At 36.9% G+C, this 21115-nt stretch overlaps 1 protein-coding gene across 3 annotated transcripts; it reads left to right on the top strand.

The window, feature by feature from the left end:
• The first annotated feature begins 2442 nt into the window (after window positions 1–2442).
• Window positions 2443–18885, top strand: KIAA0408. 3 transcript variants are annotated; one of them, XM_081941761.1, is made up of 6 exons: window positions 2443–3003; window positions 4262–4514; window positions 6530–6826; window positions 8949–9028; window positions 9973–11227; window positions 16207–18885. In XM_081941761.1, exons 2-6 carry the CDS (start codon window positions 4377–4379, stop codon window positions 16348–16350), a joined length of 1914 nt encoding a protein of 637 aa, XP_081797887.1. In that variant the 5' UTR covers window positions 2443–3003; window positions 4262–4376; the 3' UTR covers window positions 16351–18885. The 3 variants fall into 3 exon arrangements, with proteins under 3 accessions (XP_081797887.1, XP_081797889.1, XP_081797888.1); XM_081941763.1 differs by lacking the exon at window positions 2443–3003 and adding an exon at window positions 3755–4137; XM_081941762.1 differs by lacking the exon at window positions 2443–3003 and having other exon boundaries at window positions 4159–4514.
• The last annotated feature ends 2230 nt before the right edge of the window (window positions 18886–21115 follow it).

The raw sequence follows: 21115 nt of genomic DNA, 5'->3' as shown, positions 1-21115 counted from the left end.
GATAGCCCAAATTTTGAGATACTGTATGTGAGTTCAGCAATGTCTTGCTTAATCATGCGATTAAAATGGTCTTTCCAAAATGGTCGTGTTAAGATTTCAAAGTACAGTGTCCTTGGAAGTAGAAATGGTCTAATACTACTTATCATTGCTCTGAGTGCTGATGTCAAACTTTGCACCATTAATTCGTAAGCACACAAGTTGTCTTATGTAGAATCCAGAGGGGGAGATGTTGGAAGATGATGGCTTATATTTCATAGGAGGAAGAGTATGTGAAGGCACTTCTAATCTTATGGGTGTGAAGGCACTTCTAATTTTATGATGATGCTATTCACTTAGATGTGAGGGTAAAGTAGATAGCTGTGTTTATTGCATGATATGTTCCTGTGTTAGTGTCTGCTTGTTTCTTTTTTGCTTGTAAAAATCTGCTTTGGATTGGGAAGCTGTTGGACCTGCCAGCCTGAGAAGGAACAGACCAATTTACATTTGCATAACCATCCTGTATTTCTTTCACCCTGACCTCATCCCAGTCTAAATCTTGTTTCAATTTAACTACTCTAATTAGCTATATTCACAACAACATTGGCCTTTTAATAAAATTAAAGTGTTTCTCAACTCCTTTTCATTTTGGGCTTTGTAAACAATTAGCATTCTCATTCTAAAATGGAACATCCCAAGAATATACATAAAAAGCTGGGGTTTTTTCTCCTCCCTTCTTATTTGTAATTTTTTTTCTTCATATTTGCATGAAACATATGAAGAACTGTTGCAGGAATTGGGTATATATAGTCCAGTGAAAAGAAGGACTAGGGATGACATGATAGCAGTGTTCCAATATCTAAGGGGCTGCCACAAAGAAGAGCAGTATTTTCCAAAGCACCTGAAGGCAGGACAAGAAATAATGCATGGAAACTAGTCAAAGAGGGAAGCAACATAGAACTAAGGAGAAATTTCTTGACAATTAGAACAATTAATGAGTGGAATGACTTTCCTCCAGAAGTCATGGATGCTCCAACACTGGGGTTTTTTAAGAAGAGATTGGACAACCATTTGTCTGAAATGGTGTAGGGTTTCCTGCCTAGGCAGGGGATCCATTCCAACTCTGTTATCCTATTAAGTCATTGAAGAATGAGCTACAGATCCCTGGAGCATTGAATCCATTGCTTAGTCTTTGCATTTTAGAGAAGTGTTAAAGGGAGTTTAATTGATACAAAAATATTTTGAATCATTCATGGTTGGAGCTCTCCCTGGATCTGATGTTTGGCATTTCACTGATGATTAGTTTTGCTTTGTAAGAAAAGAAAGTTACAGGAAATCAATATGAGACAAAAAAGCAAAATGTATTTTAGATATAAAGTATGAACAGCATTGCTGAAATAATCACTTGACTGTAATTCTGATAGAAGCAGCTTCCAAAGATGACTTGTTTTTGTTATTTGAGACAAATGGAAAATAGTTTTGCCTAAACAAAGTATGATGGCAGAGTAGTATTAACATTAAAGAAATTGTCAACACTAACACCTTCAAGCTAAATTATCTAGGTTCTTATTCTAAGATAGGAACAAATCATGGCTCATAAACTTTGCCCTGATGAAGATCCTTAATACTGGCTGAGTGAGAAAGTAGGAATCTGAAAGCTCAAATGTATTGTTTATTCCAAGTCACCTATTGTCAGAGAAACCTGTTTCAGTTATATTGGAAGATTGTTTTATTACTTTGCTTCCCCAAGATAGAAAAGTCTTATACTCTTCGTTATTATACTCTTCGTCTCTGTAGTGTCAGACAAGTGCTGGCTCAAATTAATGAATATACCTTCTATAGCATTTCAATGAGAACGTCACAAATGGAAGAAACCAAGTTATTTAAAAGCCAGCAAAAGTTGCAAAATACAACGATATAGTTTTATCACAGATTTTCTTAGTTTGTGACAGCTACCTCTTATTTTTCAAAGAGTAAAAAGAAAACACTTCAGATGGAAAGGAAATTACTGATGATTTTGTTGGCACCTTTAGTATTTTTGTAACTGGGATTATTCAAGCCTGCCAGGTAGCATTAAGTCCATCAGCATGATGAGGATTGGAGTAAACAAGGGCCCTTGCTCTCTGTGACATCTGTCTAGGCCTTCTTCATTCCTGTTCACATGATGTGGCATGCAGAATGAATGGGCCAACATAGGCAATTAGAAATATATTCACTGACCCCACTGTCTGCAGTAGATTTTTTTGAACAAATGGTGTCATGTTGCACACTTGTGAGTTCAGCCTATAAATTTTATAGAATGTATGTAAGCCAGATAGGGACAGTAGGTGTGATCCTGACTCAACCCTGTGAATTGAATTCACATTCCTTGCTGTGTGAAGAGGACTTTGGCAAGCCATCCTCTATAGAGATTAAGATGTTTTTATAAAGTGAAGACATGTTGGATTAAATCCTAATTAAGCATATACTATCTACCTTGCAAGTTTCTTCATTGTCGGAGAGCCACTGAAGGGTGAACATGGGTCAGCAACCAGCTCACTGGCCAATTTACATTTAACAGCTGTTATCCACAGCTTGATGAGACATTTACAAAGAAAAGGAACTTGGTCTCATCTTGCAAGCTACTTCCTAAATTGCTTCAAAACTGCTTAGACATAGATGTCCAGTGTGATTTTTCACTTGTGCTGTAAATATGTATACATAGTGGGTAGACCTTGTGAAGGAGAGGCTATATAACTCTGAAGCTAGTCTACTACAGTTGTAAAATACTTTGTTTATGTTTCTATATATGTTTTTTTGAAGGCAGGGAGAGAGCTTAACTGTGTAACTTTGTAAAAGCATATTAGCCAACAGTTTATTTTTATGTTATAGGCTGTCTTGTCAACAATTCTGGAACATAGTGGTGGACAAGCGTCTTAAGCATTCCAGGACCTGCAAGGTCGTGAAGGCCTTAGTTTCCGTGCCAAATCCTTGAGGGAAAATAGAGGTTGCTCAGCAACCTTTAGGGACCTTACATTATTTTGAAAGGTTGGACATCATGATACTGAAAAGGCACTGAAGTGTGAACATGTGTTTCCTATTTGCAGGAATATACCCTGTATTTTTATGTATGTGTCTCTTCTTAAGAAGCTGCTTAATAATATGACAGCAGAGTAATTAATTCAATGCTGGTCACATACTTTATATGGCACGTCTTTAAAAAAAATACTTTCCCTTTTCAAAATGATGGCTCAAGTGGGTGACTAAAAATCCAATTCTAATATTACAAAAGTCTAGAATGTTGAAAATATATTAATCACTTTGGGCAATGACCAAAGGGTTATTTTTTTAATGATATGTGTATACTTATTCCAAGATTATATCTGTTTCAGTACACTGCATACTTTTCTATCAAAAAGTTAATCATACCTCTAGAAATACCTCATTAAATCAAAATCAATTTTTATTAACACATTATCTGCACATTACTATGTTCTTACTACATTTCTAATCAAACTACTTTTCTAACTGAGTTGAGCAATTATTTCAGCTTTAAATGTATTGTAGTTCTTATTTCAATTTGTGTAGCTATTCATTTTCAATATATAATTCTGAGTGGATCACAATGATTAAAACATATATTTTAAAAAAAATTAAACTACATAAAAACAATATAAAACAGTATTTTAAAAGAAATAAAAAACCAGACTTTCCAAACTTTACATATTTTCCCAAAATGATGATTTAAAAAAGGTCCTGTTGAACATTTTAGAAGAATTATTGTGAACACACAGAGCCATTGCATTACAAAAAAATAAATAGGATGTGCTTCAATTATGGAGAGGAACATCTGCTCTTTGATAGATGTAATTCAATTATAATGCTTTGGATTTTTTTTTTAATCTTCTGTCCCAATCTTGTTTTATATACCTATAAAGATCTATCTCTTTTCCTGTGTACTAGGCTGTGGCAATATATGAGTCTATTCTGTAATGTTTGCTTGTGGGTTTTTTTTGTTTTTATTACAAGCACCAACAGTATATTGATTGTATTTTTTATTCTTTTGGGGGTAGGGGGTTTGTTTTGATATTTTATTGTATTTTTAAACATTTCTTTTGAAAGCTGCCCAGAATCATCAAGATATAGAATGACATCAGATGGATAGCATTCTACGTTTTATAAGTAAATATAATAAACAAGCAAGCAGAATTTGTAGAATGCAGTCTGTAAACTAACCTTTAACGCAATAGTATCATTTTCACTGTTCCTTTTCCTGTTTTCCTCTACTCCTCTCGCCCAAAAAAAGAAGGTGGAACCCAAGACAAACAAAGCTTGCTCTAATATCATCATTCCCACTTTCCAAGAAAAGCTCAGGAGGGAAGAGAGAAGGACAAATCCTCTCCTACTGACCTAGCAACACTATGGATCTTCAGACCCAACTAGAGCGCATGACTGAGAAGAACTGGAGTAAAGAGAAGATGGAACTGTTGGAACGTTTCGACAGTGAAAGGAAAGAATGGGAATGCCAGTGGAAGGTCATGCAGAAGAAAATAGAAGAGGTATTGTGGATTATTTTCAACATCAGCTACAATGTCCAAACTAATGTGGTGATTCTGTTTTATCACCACATTAGTACTTATCAACCCACTGTTTTCTAAAGTAATGATTCTTAGGCTTCCAATATTTTGTAAGTTCCAGTTTTCAAAATTCTTAGCTGTGTTTTTTGCTGATTGCTTTATGTAGAAATTATAGGCAGGATAATGAAGTTGAGGACATATATTAACTCTTACCTTACTTTGAAGCATTCCTGACAAATGGTTGTACATACATGTATAGAAAACCAGCATGGAACATATTTTTTTTTGGTAATCACTCTAAGCTGTTTGTTCCATTACTAACCTGGCATTACAAGTAAAAAGGTTTCACTGGCTATTTTTCTATGTAAATCCATTGTGTCTTACTCTGTAAAACTACTTGTTGCAACAGAACTAATACCTAACATTCCCTACATTATTTTAACCAAACATGATACTGTATTTCATGTCAACCACATTCTTTAAAACCGAGGAACAGATAAACACAGATAAACCAGTAGGCGCATTTAAATTAACTTTTTATTTATGTGAGTAGATAATGATCAGAAATTACAAAATTGCTGATGGTTTCTTGGCATGCATTTTGCATGTCTTTTACTGGTAAAATTTTAATTATTTTCTTCCCACATTGTTTAATCACAAAACAGACTTCAAAGTTAATGCTTGGGTTTAGATATTAAGCAGAAGCAGTGCTTCACTTAGCTTAGGATTTATTCATAAGAAGAACGAACCCATTAAAATGTATAGAGCTTGATAACGATCCAGAGAGACCCAGTTTGATGTAGTGGTTAAGGCATTATTACACAAGGCTAGAAACCAGGAAACCATGCATTCTAGTCCCTAGGAAGGAGGCAAAGGGCAAACCATTTTTGAAATCTGAAAACTCCAGGGATTAGTTCAGGCAATCAAGAGTCTGTACTTGGAAGGAATCAGGAGTCAACAACTTGTAGGGCCAAAAAAAAAAGATACTTAACTTCAGACCTATTGATTTTAATAGGTATAATTTAAATTCTGAGTCCAATATCAATGGACATTGCTTCCAAAGATAAACAGTGACCCATCTTGTTTATTAACATTTTAAAAAATGCCTAGCCTGCCGAAGCAAGTGACATAAGATCACAACACTTTCATTCTGGTCAACTCTGCTATAATTAATAATGGTATTCAGAGTGATTATACTAACCAATATGTCATATCGAAGATATAGAGCCACCTAGAGTTACATAAAAGTGAGATAGGCAGTTATATAAAACCAAACAGACAAATCATATTTATATCACCCAGCACCCAATTTTACCCAGCTTTCTCTTCCACTCAGGGCCCAGAGCAAGGATATTTTTCTTGTGCTCATAATAAAACATCCTATTCAAATAATTTATCGGCCCAAATGTTAAATTAGCTGCGTAGATGTTTAAAGCTCCATTGGTCCCCCTTACTGTTTTTCTTAAGAATGTCCTAGATCCACAAACAAATTCTTACTGTAATGATATTTCTGACGCTTTATCCACTGGATATTTTGTTTATGGCATTTTATGAATTGCCACAGTTTTTGTAATGAATGCTATTTATTTCTCCAAATGATTGTGTACCATTTCAACGCATTTATTTTCATTTGTAGCCATTGTAATTATTCCACCTTCACTGAGAAACACTTCAGTCTGAGAGCTGATTAGGGGTATAGTTGGAGTCTGGTCAGAACTCCTTGCAGTTGGCAGAAAACATACATTCCAATGCTATATGTTTGAAACACAACCAAAATGTTAAGAGTTTTGGGGTTTTCTTTGTAGCCCACGAGAAGGAAATGTGCTGCAGCTCTCCGTGTAATAGCTATTTCTTAAATAAAAGAAAACTTTCCAGGTATTTAAGCTAATCAGTAATTTCAAGTCCAGAAAACTGAAGACTTCCTTTGTTTAATCAGATGTATGTATGATCATATGTATGATTGCATATCTATGAGAGACGTTTTGTTTCTTTTCCAGCTTTACCAGGAGGTAAAATTAAGGCGTGAAAACAATATGAGTATCTCAGAGAATAAGCCCATTCATAACAAGGCAGAGCAACAAACCTTAGAATGGAGTGACCCACCAGGATTGTACAGCTGTTCGCCAGATAAAGAGAGTTTGCAAAGCCAAGCCGAAAAGGAAAGCAAGTGCGTGAAAAACAAAAAGAGAAACCATGCTTTTGCAAAAGATCATCTCACTTTTCAAAGTTCTAAAGAGTCTGAAGACTGTGTAGACTTGAAAACAACCAAGAATTACACTCAGGATCTCAATATTGTGAGTACATTCATATTGTGAGTGGTCTCACTGAGGTTGCATGTTAACCAAGCTTCAACCTGTAAGACTGCAATAGTTTTATTGTTGACTACTTAAATGTGGTTAGCTTATGGTTTCTAAACCAGCCAGAAGGTAACAAGAGTGTGTCAGCTGACTGTCCTAACTGGAACTAAATCAATATGAGAACATGCTAACTATAGCTGTATGAATATGAATGTAGGTCTTCTGTACCAAAAATATCTTCACTTAATACAGAGGTTTCTGGAACTTGTCAATCAGTGTTTTTCTACTCCCTTTATTTTGTTGTTATTAATAGAACTTCGTAAGCAGTTGGTGGCATGATGCAGTCATTATGTTAGGTCTGTGTGAAGCATGAACCAATCTTGCAAAATGCTTCTCGTCCATCTTTTACTTTGACCTCTGGGGAAAAAAACCATTCTCTTCATGGCATTAATCATAGTTTTTTTTTAATTACATGCCTAGTTTCTAATTTTTCTGATCTTATAATCTTTTGTCCCATTACTCAAATAATTTGTGAATTGCAAGAAAGTCAACACATTGACTTTAAAAAATATATACATTTGCTTAAGAAATATGAATTGGGAATTGAAAATGCAAAGGAATTCTTCGGTGAGTCTGTTATCATGGCTAAGGTAAGCCAGATCCATCACTGTGATACTACAAAAATCTAGTTTATAAACCCTGATTAATAAGAGGATCTGGACTTTCAGTAATCACAGTTATGCCAATGATTATGCAGTACAAAGCCAGCTAATGCTTCAAAGGGAAAAAAAACTCAAAGAAATGGAAAAAGAGGGTATCTCCTCACAAAGACTTTGTGACATGTCAAAACTGGCTTTGTATATGTCTGATCAGATGATAATCGCTTGATTCTCATGCTGAATCCTCTTTTTCTTTCCTGGCTTTCTGCCAGTTTATTTAAAACCAGAACAAAACTGGTATTTTCTTTTGCAGTAGTGGAACTTGCAGGCTACCCATTTCCTTATAAGTAGAAATCCTTGCCTCTGTTTCCTAGTTCCTGGGTTCAAGTGAGCAATTTCATTTTAAAGTAGTTGCTTAGGGGGAAAATACCCTAGGTTTGAATAGTACTAAAAAACAGAGGAGGAGGAAACTGACAGAATCGGGTTATCATGTGTATGCAAAAAAAAAAAAAAAAAAGTGAAGATCTGCAAATATTGAAAACCGTCTATTTCAGTCCTAGTTGCATTTTAAAATGGCTTTCTTGGAACCTGACAGTAAGTGTTCACAAACCATTGCTCAACATCTTTTTCTCCCTCTGAATCCGTTGTTAATGTGTTGGGAAATAATTTAGTTTCCAAACCATCAATAGAGATTATAACATCAGATAATTTCCTATGCAACTCCATGACAATAGCAAGATAATGTGAATGTGTCTGGATTTTTTTTTAACAAGCCATCATCTCATATAACTTCATATTGTTGCAAGTTGTGGAAGGGCCAAAAACCATTTGCTTTATTTTATGTTTTGGATAGACGAAGAGATTTTTGATTTTCAGGACTAGGCAGTTGAAGATTAGGAAAACTTTTTTTTCCTGTTCAGTTGGTGCTGGAGATTTGATGCTGAGTAGCCCATGGAGATCTCAGGATATTCCCTATGCTTTGAAATCAATGGCAGTGGGAGGAGTAAACACAGTGAAAGAATGGGTCTTCCCCATCGTATGCCCTTGTGCTGTGTTGGGACCACAATTTCTAGAATTCCTAGCTATGAGTTAGCACATGATTTGCAAATGGCAGAATGTAGTGTGCTAGCTTGTTTGCCCATATGATTGGTAAGATGTCAAATATATATTTTGAATTACAATTCTCCAACTCTCTTGCTGTTTGTTTTGCTGAGCTGGAGTCCAAAAATTATAAAAAGCTACTCCTGATTTATATCAGTAACTTAAATCTTGTTTTTCTACAACAAGTACCACAAGGTGGTTCACAAGAAAATACTGTAGTACAAAACAATAAACATAATAAAGCCATAATTTAATTGCTTGTCTATACTTCAGAAAGATTGGACACTTTCTATAAAATTATTCTACATATTCTATAGGAACTGAATTGTGCTCAGATATTGCAATTTTAATTTCTTAAGGCCCTTAAAGAACTTGCCAAAGTAAGTGAAGACTTGTGTACCTACCAAGAAGAAATCCGTAAGAAAGCCAACCATAGAAGGTAAAATTATAATATTTTTAAAATATTTTGTTTTCTAATGAAAGAAGATAAAGTATCCCAAGTCCTACTTTCTGCCTGAAATTAAGTTTCCTGAGTTGAAAGCTTTTGCAGAAGCATTCATCCCATGATAGGTAGAAAATAGACAGACATATACGAGCATGTACTATATTTCTTTAATAGACTAGATTGATTAGTGTGATAGAAACCCAATCAGCTATCAGGGTTCCAAGTAACACCCCCAATGAAAGAAGACTCCAAGGCTTGAGGTTCCTCAAAATTCCATTTTATTTGAGATGTAATATTGGCACATCTGGGAAAACCTGAATCTGAAAGTTTCCAGGTTTTCCCCAACCAAAAGAAAGTTCAAGTCCCTGCCCAGCACCCACATATCCATCAAATGGTTCAATCAAGCACCAGCCAAAACTGGAGATGCCCCCCAATCACCTCATCGCAGCTGCAGGGCAAGGTGTCCTTGACTCACTGAGAAAAGAATGTTATTTTGACTATATATCTCCCATACTCCATATAATCCCCCTCCCATTTTCCCACAGTAGAAAATGTGGAGGCCTGAAAACCCCAATGTAAAAGATGGCTTCCAGGTCTGACATCAGCAGGACTAGTTATGATTCAGAAAGCTGTGCATACTAATCACTGAGTTAATTAAGGAAGTATAATTAGAGAAATGAAAGATAAGCATGGGCTATGAACATAGCCCCGCTGTCCCCTCTAAGAGCATCCTGTTCCTCCCCAAAAAGTGACTGAAAGACTGCCAAAAGACTTCCTGAGTTTTTTGAGTGGCATGAAAGGTACTTTTAGAAATACAGGTCAAATCTTTAATTGTACTTCTTTGATATCAGTTGGGGAAAATTATGGCTTAATGATGCCAACACGTTCTATTAATTTCAAATAATTTATTATTTAACTGTTTTTTCTTGCCCATATAGGAAAAAAATGTTTCCTTTCTTTGGAGAATCCATTGAAAGTGGGAATGCATTGATTACCCAAGAGACAAGCCCTGCATATTATAAGAGCCCACCACTGGCTGCAGTTGCCTCTGAGACGGAAAAGCAAAATAACAGAAAGAATCTGATTAGCACCAATAGGCATTTGAAGGAAACTCCATCAACTGCTCTTTCTGGGGTTGAAGAGACCAGCTTTTTGCCTTGGCAAAGACGAGAAGGGCCTCCGGTTCCCCCCAGAAGCACCTCTCGGCATTTGACAAGCTCTCTTGCAGACGTTTCCGAAGCATTAGCTAAGCATGTTGAGCAAAGAAATAGCTGCGAAACCCAGGAACATCCAGATGGAAGTCCATTCATTTATCCAGCTGCTCCATTGACAATGTCAGATGAATGTAAATCTCTTAGTGGGCCTACAGAAAAACAGGATCAGTACAATGACCACAAATGTCCAGCAGCAATTCTTCACAGTGTGTGGTCTTGTGAGGCAAGCAAAATTGTAAATGGACCTGAAAATGACTCTTCCAGGCATGCTCTCCAGAAGGGCTCTTCTGATGGTTATATGATGACCCCAAAACAGCACCCCAAATTTCAAAGTAGTGTACATTGTACCAGTAATCCTTACATTGCAGCATGTGATACATTGGAAGATTCTGGGTATGAAACTGGAAAAACTCAACGCAATGAAACACTGGAAGCTAAAATTGATGAGTTCAACCGGACTGTATTTCATACAGATAAAGGTAAAAAATGTTTGCTGCAGAACCAAACAGAGCTGCCTGGTGTTCCTAAAGCCCACTGTGGACTGCAGAACAGTCTGAACAATGGGACACCAAATGAAGAGTCAACTTATGTTTTGAATTCCAAGCTGCCTTCAAAGAAGGAAGACAAAGCAAACAGGCCCAGTAAAGATGTCAAAACAAAGCGACAACAAAAGCAAATAAATGGAGTTTTAAGTGGCTACCAGCACATGCTTCATGAACATGACTGGAGGCCAAGTAATTTGTCTGGTCGTCCACGATCAGCTGATTCAAGGTCCAACTATGGTGTTGTTGAGAAGTTGCTGAAAAACTATGAAAAACAGGTGCAATCTGAGGCTGAATTTACTGAAGGCAGCTGCATAAAAATGGGTCATTATCCAGTTATCCAGACAGAACAAGGAAAGCAGGAGCAGCAGAAGAATTCAGTGAGACATCTTGGACTATATGCCAAGCATGGAAAAGAGAAGCAGAAATTTCCTGAGGTATGCTTTGAACATGACCTTGGTCTACTTTTAACTTCTTTAAACTGCACATGTTATTCTTCAAGAATTCTGAAACGTATCAATGAGGCTGTTAAAACTGGACTTCAGGACCTAAATCTGAATTCCAGTCATGAAGATTAGTGCAGAACCTATGGGGGCTGATGCTGGTTGCCAGGTATCTTTTTCTGCTGCCACCTCCTATCTCAAATTTACATCCAGAGATGAAGAGTCAACTTATGTTTTGAATTCCAGGCTGTCTTCAAAAAAGGAAGGCTTAGTGCCTGTTCAAAAAGCTGTCAAGCTGAGATTCAGGCATGATTACTATCTTTAGATCCCTAGAGAAACCATGTCCGTGAGAAATGAATCAAGAGAGAATTCTGAGGTGTTCACTGAGCAGAGTGCCAATATTCTCATCCTGGATTTAAGTGTGTGAAAAGGAAAGGCATATTCTTTCCCAGTAACCATCAAACTGTATGGGAGGGGAGTGAGCAAGATTATTTTATTATTTTACTTTACAGGACTTATATAACCCCATCTTTCAGTCCCAAAGAACTCCAGCCAATGTGCAGCATCAAACAAACATAAAATACAAATCAGAACAGTTTCAAAGACAAACATATAGAAAGCAATGATAAAACTCCCAACTCCAACCTAGGATGGATGCCCATCCGGGGTATCCAGCTGAGGCTCAGAAGTATTGAAATAAAAATAATGTTGAACAGAAATGAAAAAAAAGTTGAGAAAGTGACTTAATAAGCCTAGGTCTAAGCAGGAAAGTGGTAGAACACAGTGGCCAAGTCAAGGTCATATAGCAAACTATGTAGCTGGGTGTTAAACGTTAAATATTGGATGCAAGAAACTTGTATTCCATATATATTTTACCTAGATAATCATGATAGAAATGGGTTTTTTATTATTCCTCCCCTGCAAAGAATATTGATCCCTAAATTCTTTAAAATTACAGCAGAGTTGTTGAAAAGAGCAGAACAACACGCAATCTGGGCCAACTACATGAAGATGCAGTGATGTGTCTTTAAACAAAAATAGGTCCAAGGGCCTATTTATTCTAAAATAAATGCATAAAGAATATTGTAGATAGCGTATTCAGTTACGATAAGTTGTACAATTAACTATACACTGCCTTTTCTTGGGAATAAACTTACAGGACTGGTTGGAGTGATAATGCATTCCAATTAGTAATATAATATTTCATTTATCTACAGTATTAACATAACATCTGTATTGTTCCACTCTTGGCAATCTTACAGTATAAACATTAATTCAATAAAGTAATGAAAATATTAATAAAACAGGCATGCTGCTCTCCCACTAAGTTTCCAAGGTCTCCAAGGGCTGCTTAACAGTGAAGGTTTTTAAGAGCCCCCTGTAAACTAGAAGGGCAGGAGGCCAGCTCTCTCTTGATCTCAGAGGGTTGGAGCTATAGCCAAAAAGGCCTGTCTTCTGGTTCCTGCCCCCTCATTTCATGCTGGAGTGCCTCCCTGAGCAAAGCCATTGCTTGATGACTAACAGACCAGACATATTCATTTTGTATAGATAGTCCCTAAGAAAGCCAACTTCCATTGGGCAACATCCTATAGACCAGTATCCCAGTTGAAAGGGCTTTGTGAGCTACCACACTAATCTTCCCACTCTTATATTGAAATCAGTGGGATGGACTCAAAGGTGTGTCCCTGCATGGGGGGAAAAAGGAAGGTGATTGTGGTCATGTATCACTGGATTAAGATATAGCAGTATCTAGTGGTGAACTGAGTGCTAAAAGAACTTGATAAATAATAGCAATTGAACCAATATTGCAGAGAAATAAAATGAACTGGTGTTTTTAATCAAGTAGGTAAATTTAGCATTTGGAAAAGTTAGTTATGAGATAAGAGTCATGATGGGAAAGAACTCTCAGTATTGTTTCTTTCCTGTCAAAAAATGGGGGGGGGGCAATTGTTGACAAATCATTGAGGCAACTAACTGGACAATATCATTTCTCTCTGCTGGCACAAATTTATTTTTATGTATTATTTATTTATTTTGCAATTCTGATATTTGCATATCTCTGAGGAGGAATTGCAGTCATTAAATCCAACCATCAGTACAGAGAGAAGTGCCTAAGTTAAAAGAAGCACTGCAGAAGCGACTACTAAACACAATTCTGCCTAAATCCAGGGGCTTTTTGCTTATATGAAACAGGAAACTGAGTCTCTTAGGACAGAACGGCCACTGTCAAAGAGCTGGATGCCTAAAACTGAGCAAAGTGGAGGAGTATTTCATTCAGAGTCAGCTCTTTGGGATTGTTTGGATGATCTTCTACCACCTAAAGTATATGTAGACAAATTACTCTGCTTTGCTTGCTCTAAAAGTGGTGAGAGCCAGGTTCACATTCGGAGCAAGTTTCAGGATTTTTTGAGGGAAGAAATGGTCCCTTAAACAACTGCAACAGTATGGCACCCAAATTTCCCCCTTAAAAATCTCACGAACTCCCCCAGATATAGGAAATAAGATCCGAAGTCCACAGAAAGGCTGCAAGTGAGTCATATAAAGTTTCTAGACTGCATCTTTGGGACTTATGGTCGAGGATCTAGGCAGCCAGCAAAAAGTATGCATAGAATTCTTCAGGGTGCAAGCAGCATGCTATTCTAATTATTCTCCTCAGATCCTCCACAGCTGATAAATGCAGACAACTGTTTGGAATGTAAGCAAAAGCTAGGTCTGCTATGAAAAATGGTGCTGCTTTACCATTCAATAGGAATTGAACTGGGGGGAAAAGTAATAATTAAGGGGTTTTTTAAAATAATTTTAACTGTAAAATGTATCCTCTATTCTAAGAGGATAACATAGACTTGATTAGGACGAGAATTAACCTTATTTATGTTGTTACAGTATAAATTGCTATGGTGTCATTCTTTCTTTTTAATTAATATTCTCAAGTTTTTAGAAAAAATGGTATGGTTTTAACTGTTTTCTCCTCAGAAACAGGACACAAAAGGATCAGTGGCACTAATACTTTTAGATAATCATGTTGGTATAATCATGGTACCATGTATAATATAATGAAAAAGATAGCACTTGTACTTATAGGAAAATGGGGTTTTGTGGAAAAAATATAGGATGCCCCGATTACATGGATGGATGCTTGATTAACTATGTCAAACTGCTGATATATAAACTGTCCAGAAGAGAAACTCCAGAACTGAGTGTGATCTTCTGAGGTAGGCAGCTGTCAGCTCAGTTGTGTTGAAACAGTGATGATAATTACAAATGGAGAGAAACACAAACATTTTCTAAACTGCTTGTAAATTACAGTTGTAATATACATACATACAGTTATTTAGTGATTCCATGACTAACTTGTCATGGATATGTATTTCAAGAAAATACGTACAGTCTCCTTGGACTGGCAGAATGTTCAATATATAAACCTATATTAGCACGGCCAGCTTTAAACTAAGGTTAACTAGGCGCAGATCTAGAACACTAAAACTTAAAAGGGCACCAATGCTGCCCACCCTTCTAAATTATTTTAAATATCCACATCTCTGCATTGGCAGGAGATGGCACCATCAATCAATGTGGCTTAGGAGCAGCATAATACCCTTGAGCCAATGCTGCTGTTTAAAAAAAAAGTAAAAGCTGAAATAAAGTGTCATGTTTAATGGTCTCTAATGATTCTTTTTGGGCTTGAAACATTCTGGAATTGACAATATTGAGAGACACAGAGAAACTGTAGATGAGTGTAATACCTTAAAAGAAAAAAAAATATCTATCAAACTAAGGTTGAGTTCTAGTGATACCTTTGCAACAACACAAGGAAGTGGTTTGCCATTGCCACTTCTAGGTTGTTTTTAATTTCCTAGTCTAGCCTACATTCCTGATTTTTTTTTTTTTGTTCTCTTCCATCCAAATATTAACCAGGACTGATCCTGTTACCTTTTTTAAGATGAACCAAGGTTGAACTGTTACTCAGGTCTATAACACTTCATCTGCACTAAATTCTACTTCAAGCATTTTTCCTTGGGAAGAAGAAAGGAAGAGATTAAGAATACACACATAACGTTTAACGTTCTTACCTGAGGCAATTTTTTTTAAATTAAAATTGAGCTAGTATTATGTGTCCCAAAAGTGCTTTTTCAAAAGGTAACTGGACTTTGTTTTCCCTTGAAGCTGTTTTGCTTCTCATCCAGGAAGCTTCTTGGTCCAGTTGTCTTCTGAAAAAGCATCTTTGGGACAACCATGACCTGGATGAATGAGGATCTCCATAGACATCTAGTATTACGTGCATTTCAACATAACATGCAGATTTGACCCAAGTAAGGCCAGATACAGAATTCTTTTGCATAATTTCAATTAAAGCTGTTTAAGGGGAGATGACAGTTGTAAAACTATTTGTATGGGTGAAAAGGCTGTAAGTGTCATGCATGCATGCATACCTTGTCATGACTTTTTATCCATAAAATACTTAAATACAGCAAAAGCAATTTCAGGAAGCCTTCAAAGATCCTAATGGGTAATGTGTAGACAAGTTGCCATTTAATCTTTCAGTGCCGTATCTTTCTTTCCTCAGTGGGGTGCAATAATTTTTTTATGCATTTAAGATCCTGAGTACATGTTGACAGAGGACTTGCATGTGTAACAAAGTCATCAAATGGCCATTTACTGCAGCTCAGCTCTTTCTAGCAGTTGGCAGGGCGAAGAGAGGGTAATCTGATTTCATTCTAAATTAAAGCCACTTATGCATTTTGTGTCTTACTTACATGTCACATACTTCTTTGACATGTGCAAGAGTTCTTTGGTCATTACATCTATACATTACTATGTAAATGGTAGATACATTCTCCAAATCTTTTAATAGCTTGAGGCCACCTGTTGTAAAGCCGACCACATTCACCATGCCATTCTCTTCAGATTCCTTGGATACTTTTGAAGGGTTTTGTTTGGAGATCTTAACTCAAGCAGATACATTTATGTTATAGGTATCTCTGGCGGCCAAGCAGTCAAATGGCAAGGCATTCTCGCGGCCAGCTCGCCCGGCAAACAGGCGCTTACCTTCCAGATGGGCCTCCAGGTCTCCATCAGCACCACCAGCAATGAGAACACTTTTGAATGAAATTGCTTGAGGCATTTCAGTGGATTCAGGACGGATGTGAAAGTACCATGTTTTTTGAAACACTCTTTTCCATATTCACAACCAGAACTGTTCTATGCAACTCTATTACATCGGTCAATAATAACTATCCTTTTGACTTGCTGAAAAACTCTTTGGATTCTTGGGTCATTCTTACTGTCTTCAGTGTTTTATCAGTTAGATAAGGATTCCCTTTTCCGTGACTGTGTATGTGTATATACATACTTATTTAACTCATAGTAATTTTTCTTTGAATAACATCATTATTCATCTCCTTTACCTGTTTTTAATTTAAATTTAGTGCTGTACATTCTGACTTCCCCCACAAAGGGTAGGAAGAAATGCTGTATGCATGATCATGTCATGTAAGATGCATGTGTTGAAATAGCAAGTGCATTTAGTTTGTAACTACTATAAAAAAGATTATTGCTGTACCAAGATGCCTACATATAGTCATGCAGTTTTCAAGGTTTGAGATTTGTTTCAAGGAATGAGTGAATGAGTAAATGAATGAATGAATGAATATACCAATATAGTCCCTGGGAGAATGCATAAGAAGAGACCTGCTGGATTATGCAAAAGCCCATCTACTCCAACATGCTATGTCTCCCAGGGACCAGTACATCCCAGGGAAATATACCCCTGCCAATACTGTATATCTTTTATAGGCTTTAAAGGTCTAGTATTTAATATAAAAAATTAACTTTATGCATTTTTTTAAAAAATGCATGCTAGCAGATAGAAAGTTATTTGTAATGATGTCATAGAAGCTGAATGGATTGGTTTTTCATTCATGCTTCACATTTCACTTTTAATCTGCCATTCTTGAAATGTTGCAACGCTCAATCTGATGTTTTACTAACATTGTTTTTCCAATTCAAAGCATCTACTTATAACTATTAGCTTTCCTGAATGTACAAGCGTTTCTAAAAATAACTTCTATTATTTCATTCAGTATTACTCTATATGTCTTAGAAAATAGACTGTTAATAGCATCAGAAGAAACTTGTTGGATCGTGTCAAACACCCATCCTGTCCCCGTGACCAACTATATGCAATAGGACATGAAGTGGAAAGCCTCTTCTTTTCACTCCCCTAGCAATTAGTATTTCAGGTAGTCTGTTTTTGGACTTGGAGATAACATGCAGCAGTTCTTGACAGCCATGGGAAGCTTATTTGATTAGCAGCATGGGTTGAGTCTGGGGAAAGAAGGAGACATATGTCTACTCAGCATCTCAAGAGCAAAGCTAAACTTATCAAGAGACACAGATCTTTCCATGCAACTTATCTCTTGTCCTGATATGACCACTTGTGCCAGCTGCACCCAGGGATAGATAAATGTGCATTGTAACAGTGTCTAGACATGCAAAACAGATAAATTAATGGCATGGAGACAAGCTTTACAAATGGTATTTGTGATCGCGTGATGGCTCATGTAGATTTTTTTTAATTCCACTTATTAGCCTTTTTCTCCATTTGCCTCAAAGTGAAAGCATAGGAAATAGTCTTGAAAGATAGGAGGAAGAGCCATCAATAAGGAAACGGCCACACAATCAGGTCTTTGAGCCTGGGCTAAAAAAGCAATGTGAGAAAATGTTTTTGACAAGCTTCTCCTTAGTTCATCCAAATGAAATGAGCAAAGGGGAAGCACATTCCGATTTGCAAGATTCTGTTACTATAGCTGTTACAATAAAAGTAGTCTTGATCTATATGATATTTGTTTCATACCCTGGTCCACCTTGTAGGGAAGACACCCAGTATGTTTTAAAGGAGTAGTGAAGTCACATACAGAATTAACATTAAGATTTTCCTGGATCAGGATTTCTTCATATGGATTCAGTTACTTTCTTATTTGATTGCCTACCTGCACTTAGAGACTCTGGTCCTTAGTAAAGCAAAGTTGTTAAAGCAGGGAAGCAGATAAATAAGCAACATTATGGCTATATGCCATGAAACTACTTTTTTGGACTTGTACTCAGCAGAGATTTGCAGCTACCAGCTTACCATAATAAATAGAACCAGCCTGGTGAGTACTTGGAAAAGCTCACCAGGAATCCTAGAGCTCTATATTAGATGAGAAGTCCAAAACAAATACCTTAGAAAACAAACCAGTGGCAAACCATTCTAATCTGTTTGTTAGGCAAACAATGGGTCATACTTACACAGCTGCCAGAAGTTGAACTTGATTTAAGGAAGGCTTTATTTTCCTGAACTTCAGATAGCCAAGGCAACTCTGTAATTCTGCTCTCTTGACTGATAGAAATGGCTGTCAGTTATGAGTTCACTTGATTTTGGCACAAGCTTGACAGTGTGTGTAAATATTGCATCCAGATGGGATTGCTGTGGTGCCAGAAATCCTAGACGAATGCCATTACAGGCATGTATTTCCCTTAATCTATCTCTGTGTTGTTGGCTGTTGATATGCTATGTATGTAGCCTGGTTTATTTCTCTGACCAGCAACTGAATGAAATATCAATTCTGCAAAGCTGCCTTATTGAAAGTCATTAAAAAAATATTCTTCCTGTTTAGGGGTCCATCCAATCATTGAATGGCAATTACCTAGCTGAGCAAGACCAAAGAGGCAGTTCTGTTATATCAGCTTGGTCTTTAATCTCTCCTCCACCACACATCGGAAAAAGTAGCATTTCGGGCCATAACATCTCTGACATAGCTATCCAAGAGATCTGTTCTCTTAGGGAGAGACACTTCAATTGCTTTTGTGAAGTAATCATGAAACCTTAAACAAAATTGTTGTATTTTTCAGATAGCAATTATATTATCATTGCCTTGCCTGACAGAATTGCTTGGCATGTATAATGCAATAATTAATTTTATTGAACCTTCTCACAGCAATCTATAGATCATACCTGGTGTGCAACCCCATTCCAATTATTCATTTTCACATTCCCATTTTTTATGATATTGCTATTCATAGTGAGTAACAAAATAGGGCACAATAGCTAGCGGTTAAGACACTGGGCTTATCAACCAGAAGGCTGGCAGTTCAAGACCCAAGTACTATGTTATGGAGTGAGCTCCCATTACTCACCCCAACTCCTGCCCACCTAGTAGTTTGAAAGTGTGTAAAGAAAGGCAAGTATATAAATACGCACCCCTTCAGTGGGAAAGGAACAGCATTCCATGCACCTTGGCATGCAGTCATGCTGGGCACATGACCACAGAAGTGTCTCTGGGCAATGCTGACTCCCTCTGCTAAAAGATGGAGATGAGCACTGCCCCCTGGAGTTGGCATGACCAGACACTTTACCTTTCTTTAGTGAGTAACAAAAACCACTGCAAATTATTCAACCTTTTTCCTTCTTCCCGCCCCCCCCAAAAAGCTCTGAACATTTTATTAATTGCCCATCAACTCCAACTCTAGTCACAAGTTTTATTTTTCTTCAAGCTAAAATTCTAAGGATGTGGACTTCTGCCAGTTCCTATCATTCCCAAGTTAATATTTAAAATGTGTAACTGTTCTGCGTAGTAATATATTTGCTTCTTTTTGTTCTCTTACAACTCCATTTTTTATTTGTACACTGGCAAAATAACAGTTTATTCTAGCAATGTAGAAAATACAGAATTCTTTCTATACAGAATGGCTTTCCTGTTTTTTACATGACAACCTCAATATGATCTACTGGTAGCTTTACTGGTATAAGAAGCCTCCCCATTTACTGGCCTATAAAAGTTCCACCAGGGTCCCTCACAGTCATTTCCAATCCATGGGAAAGATAATTTTTGAAACAATCTCTGCATTTCCCAAGTCACATCTACACTACTGCAATTTAGCAACTTTAGAAAGTGATATACAAGTTCAGCCCAGAATTTTTGTCATATACACATTCCGTTGTCAAATCCTGAACAGTAAAAGATGAAATTATTTTTGGAGCCTAGAACAATTTGCTAATCTGAGCATTCACAAATGTTGGCGATAGTAGCTGCAACTTGCAAATAAGCAAACTCCCTCTGCTCATTTGTCAAACGTGGAAACTTGTTGAATCTAGTTTTGGATTTGCCCATCAATAGCACATTGATTTGTTTAGAAATCAAATCTGACCTTGTGTACCTGGCTGATTTATCAAAAATCAGAACAAACTGCATTTTGTTTTATTGTTAGTATTGGGAGTTATCGGCAGTCTATATTTTTGTTGGCATTTTTCTTGTTTCTCCACATTTTCTAGCTTCAGATTACAACTAAACTCTTACTTAGCAACATTTATTTGTTATTGTAATATTAGATGGAAATTGCTTGCAGCCTTATCAGTACTGTAAACCTAGACTGAATCCTTCTAGTCTCTTCAGGATCCCCTTTAAAACAGCTTGGCCTGGTTTCTCCCACTTATATAAGGAGTAAATTCCTGCTTAGTGAATCTTCTAGATCTGGTTTTTATTACTGTCCCCCACACACATCAACATACACGTATTGAGGCAATCATACCAATGTTTCGGGGATCTTTTGACCCCCGAAATAAGCACTTGGTCTTATTTTCGGGGAAGTCTTATTATTTTTGAGGTGCAGGAGGCTGCGAGCATGGTCACCTCATGGCTGACACTGTGTTGCAATATTTTCAGGGCGGGGCTTATTTTCGAGGGAGGGCTTATTTTAACGCATGAGCTCAAAAGCCCAATTGGTCTTATCATACGGGGAGGTCTTATTTTCGGGGAAACAGGGTATGTGCAACCATAACTAGACCTTTCATGAAAATTCATGGTTGCAAAAATGTGACCACACTGTTCCAACATTGCAGGGAAC

This window comes from Natrix helvetica (genome assembly GCF_964273705.1).
Source record: "Natrix helvetica genome assembly, chromosome: 2".
Taxonomy (NCBI): Eukaryota; Metazoa; Chordata; class Lepidosauria; order Squamata; family Natricidae; genus Natrix; species Natrix helvetica.
This window is presented reverse-complemented; position numbering and strand designations above follow the sequence as displayed.

Bases quoted from the DNA above. Each gene is read 5' to 3' on its own strand.
- KIAA0408 (XM_081941761.1), top strand. From the start codon at position 4,377: ATGGATCTTCAGACCCAACTAGAGCGCATGACTGAGAAGAACTGGAGT. The intron at 4,515-6,529 runs GTATTGTGGATT...TTTCTTTTCCAG, and splicing joins TGCAGAAGAAAATAGAAGAG to CTTTACCAGGAGGTAAAATT. The intron at 11,228-16,206 runs GTATGCTTTGAA...TTTATGTTATAG, and splicing joins AGAAGCAGAAATTTCCTGAG to GTATCTCTGGCGGCCAAGCA.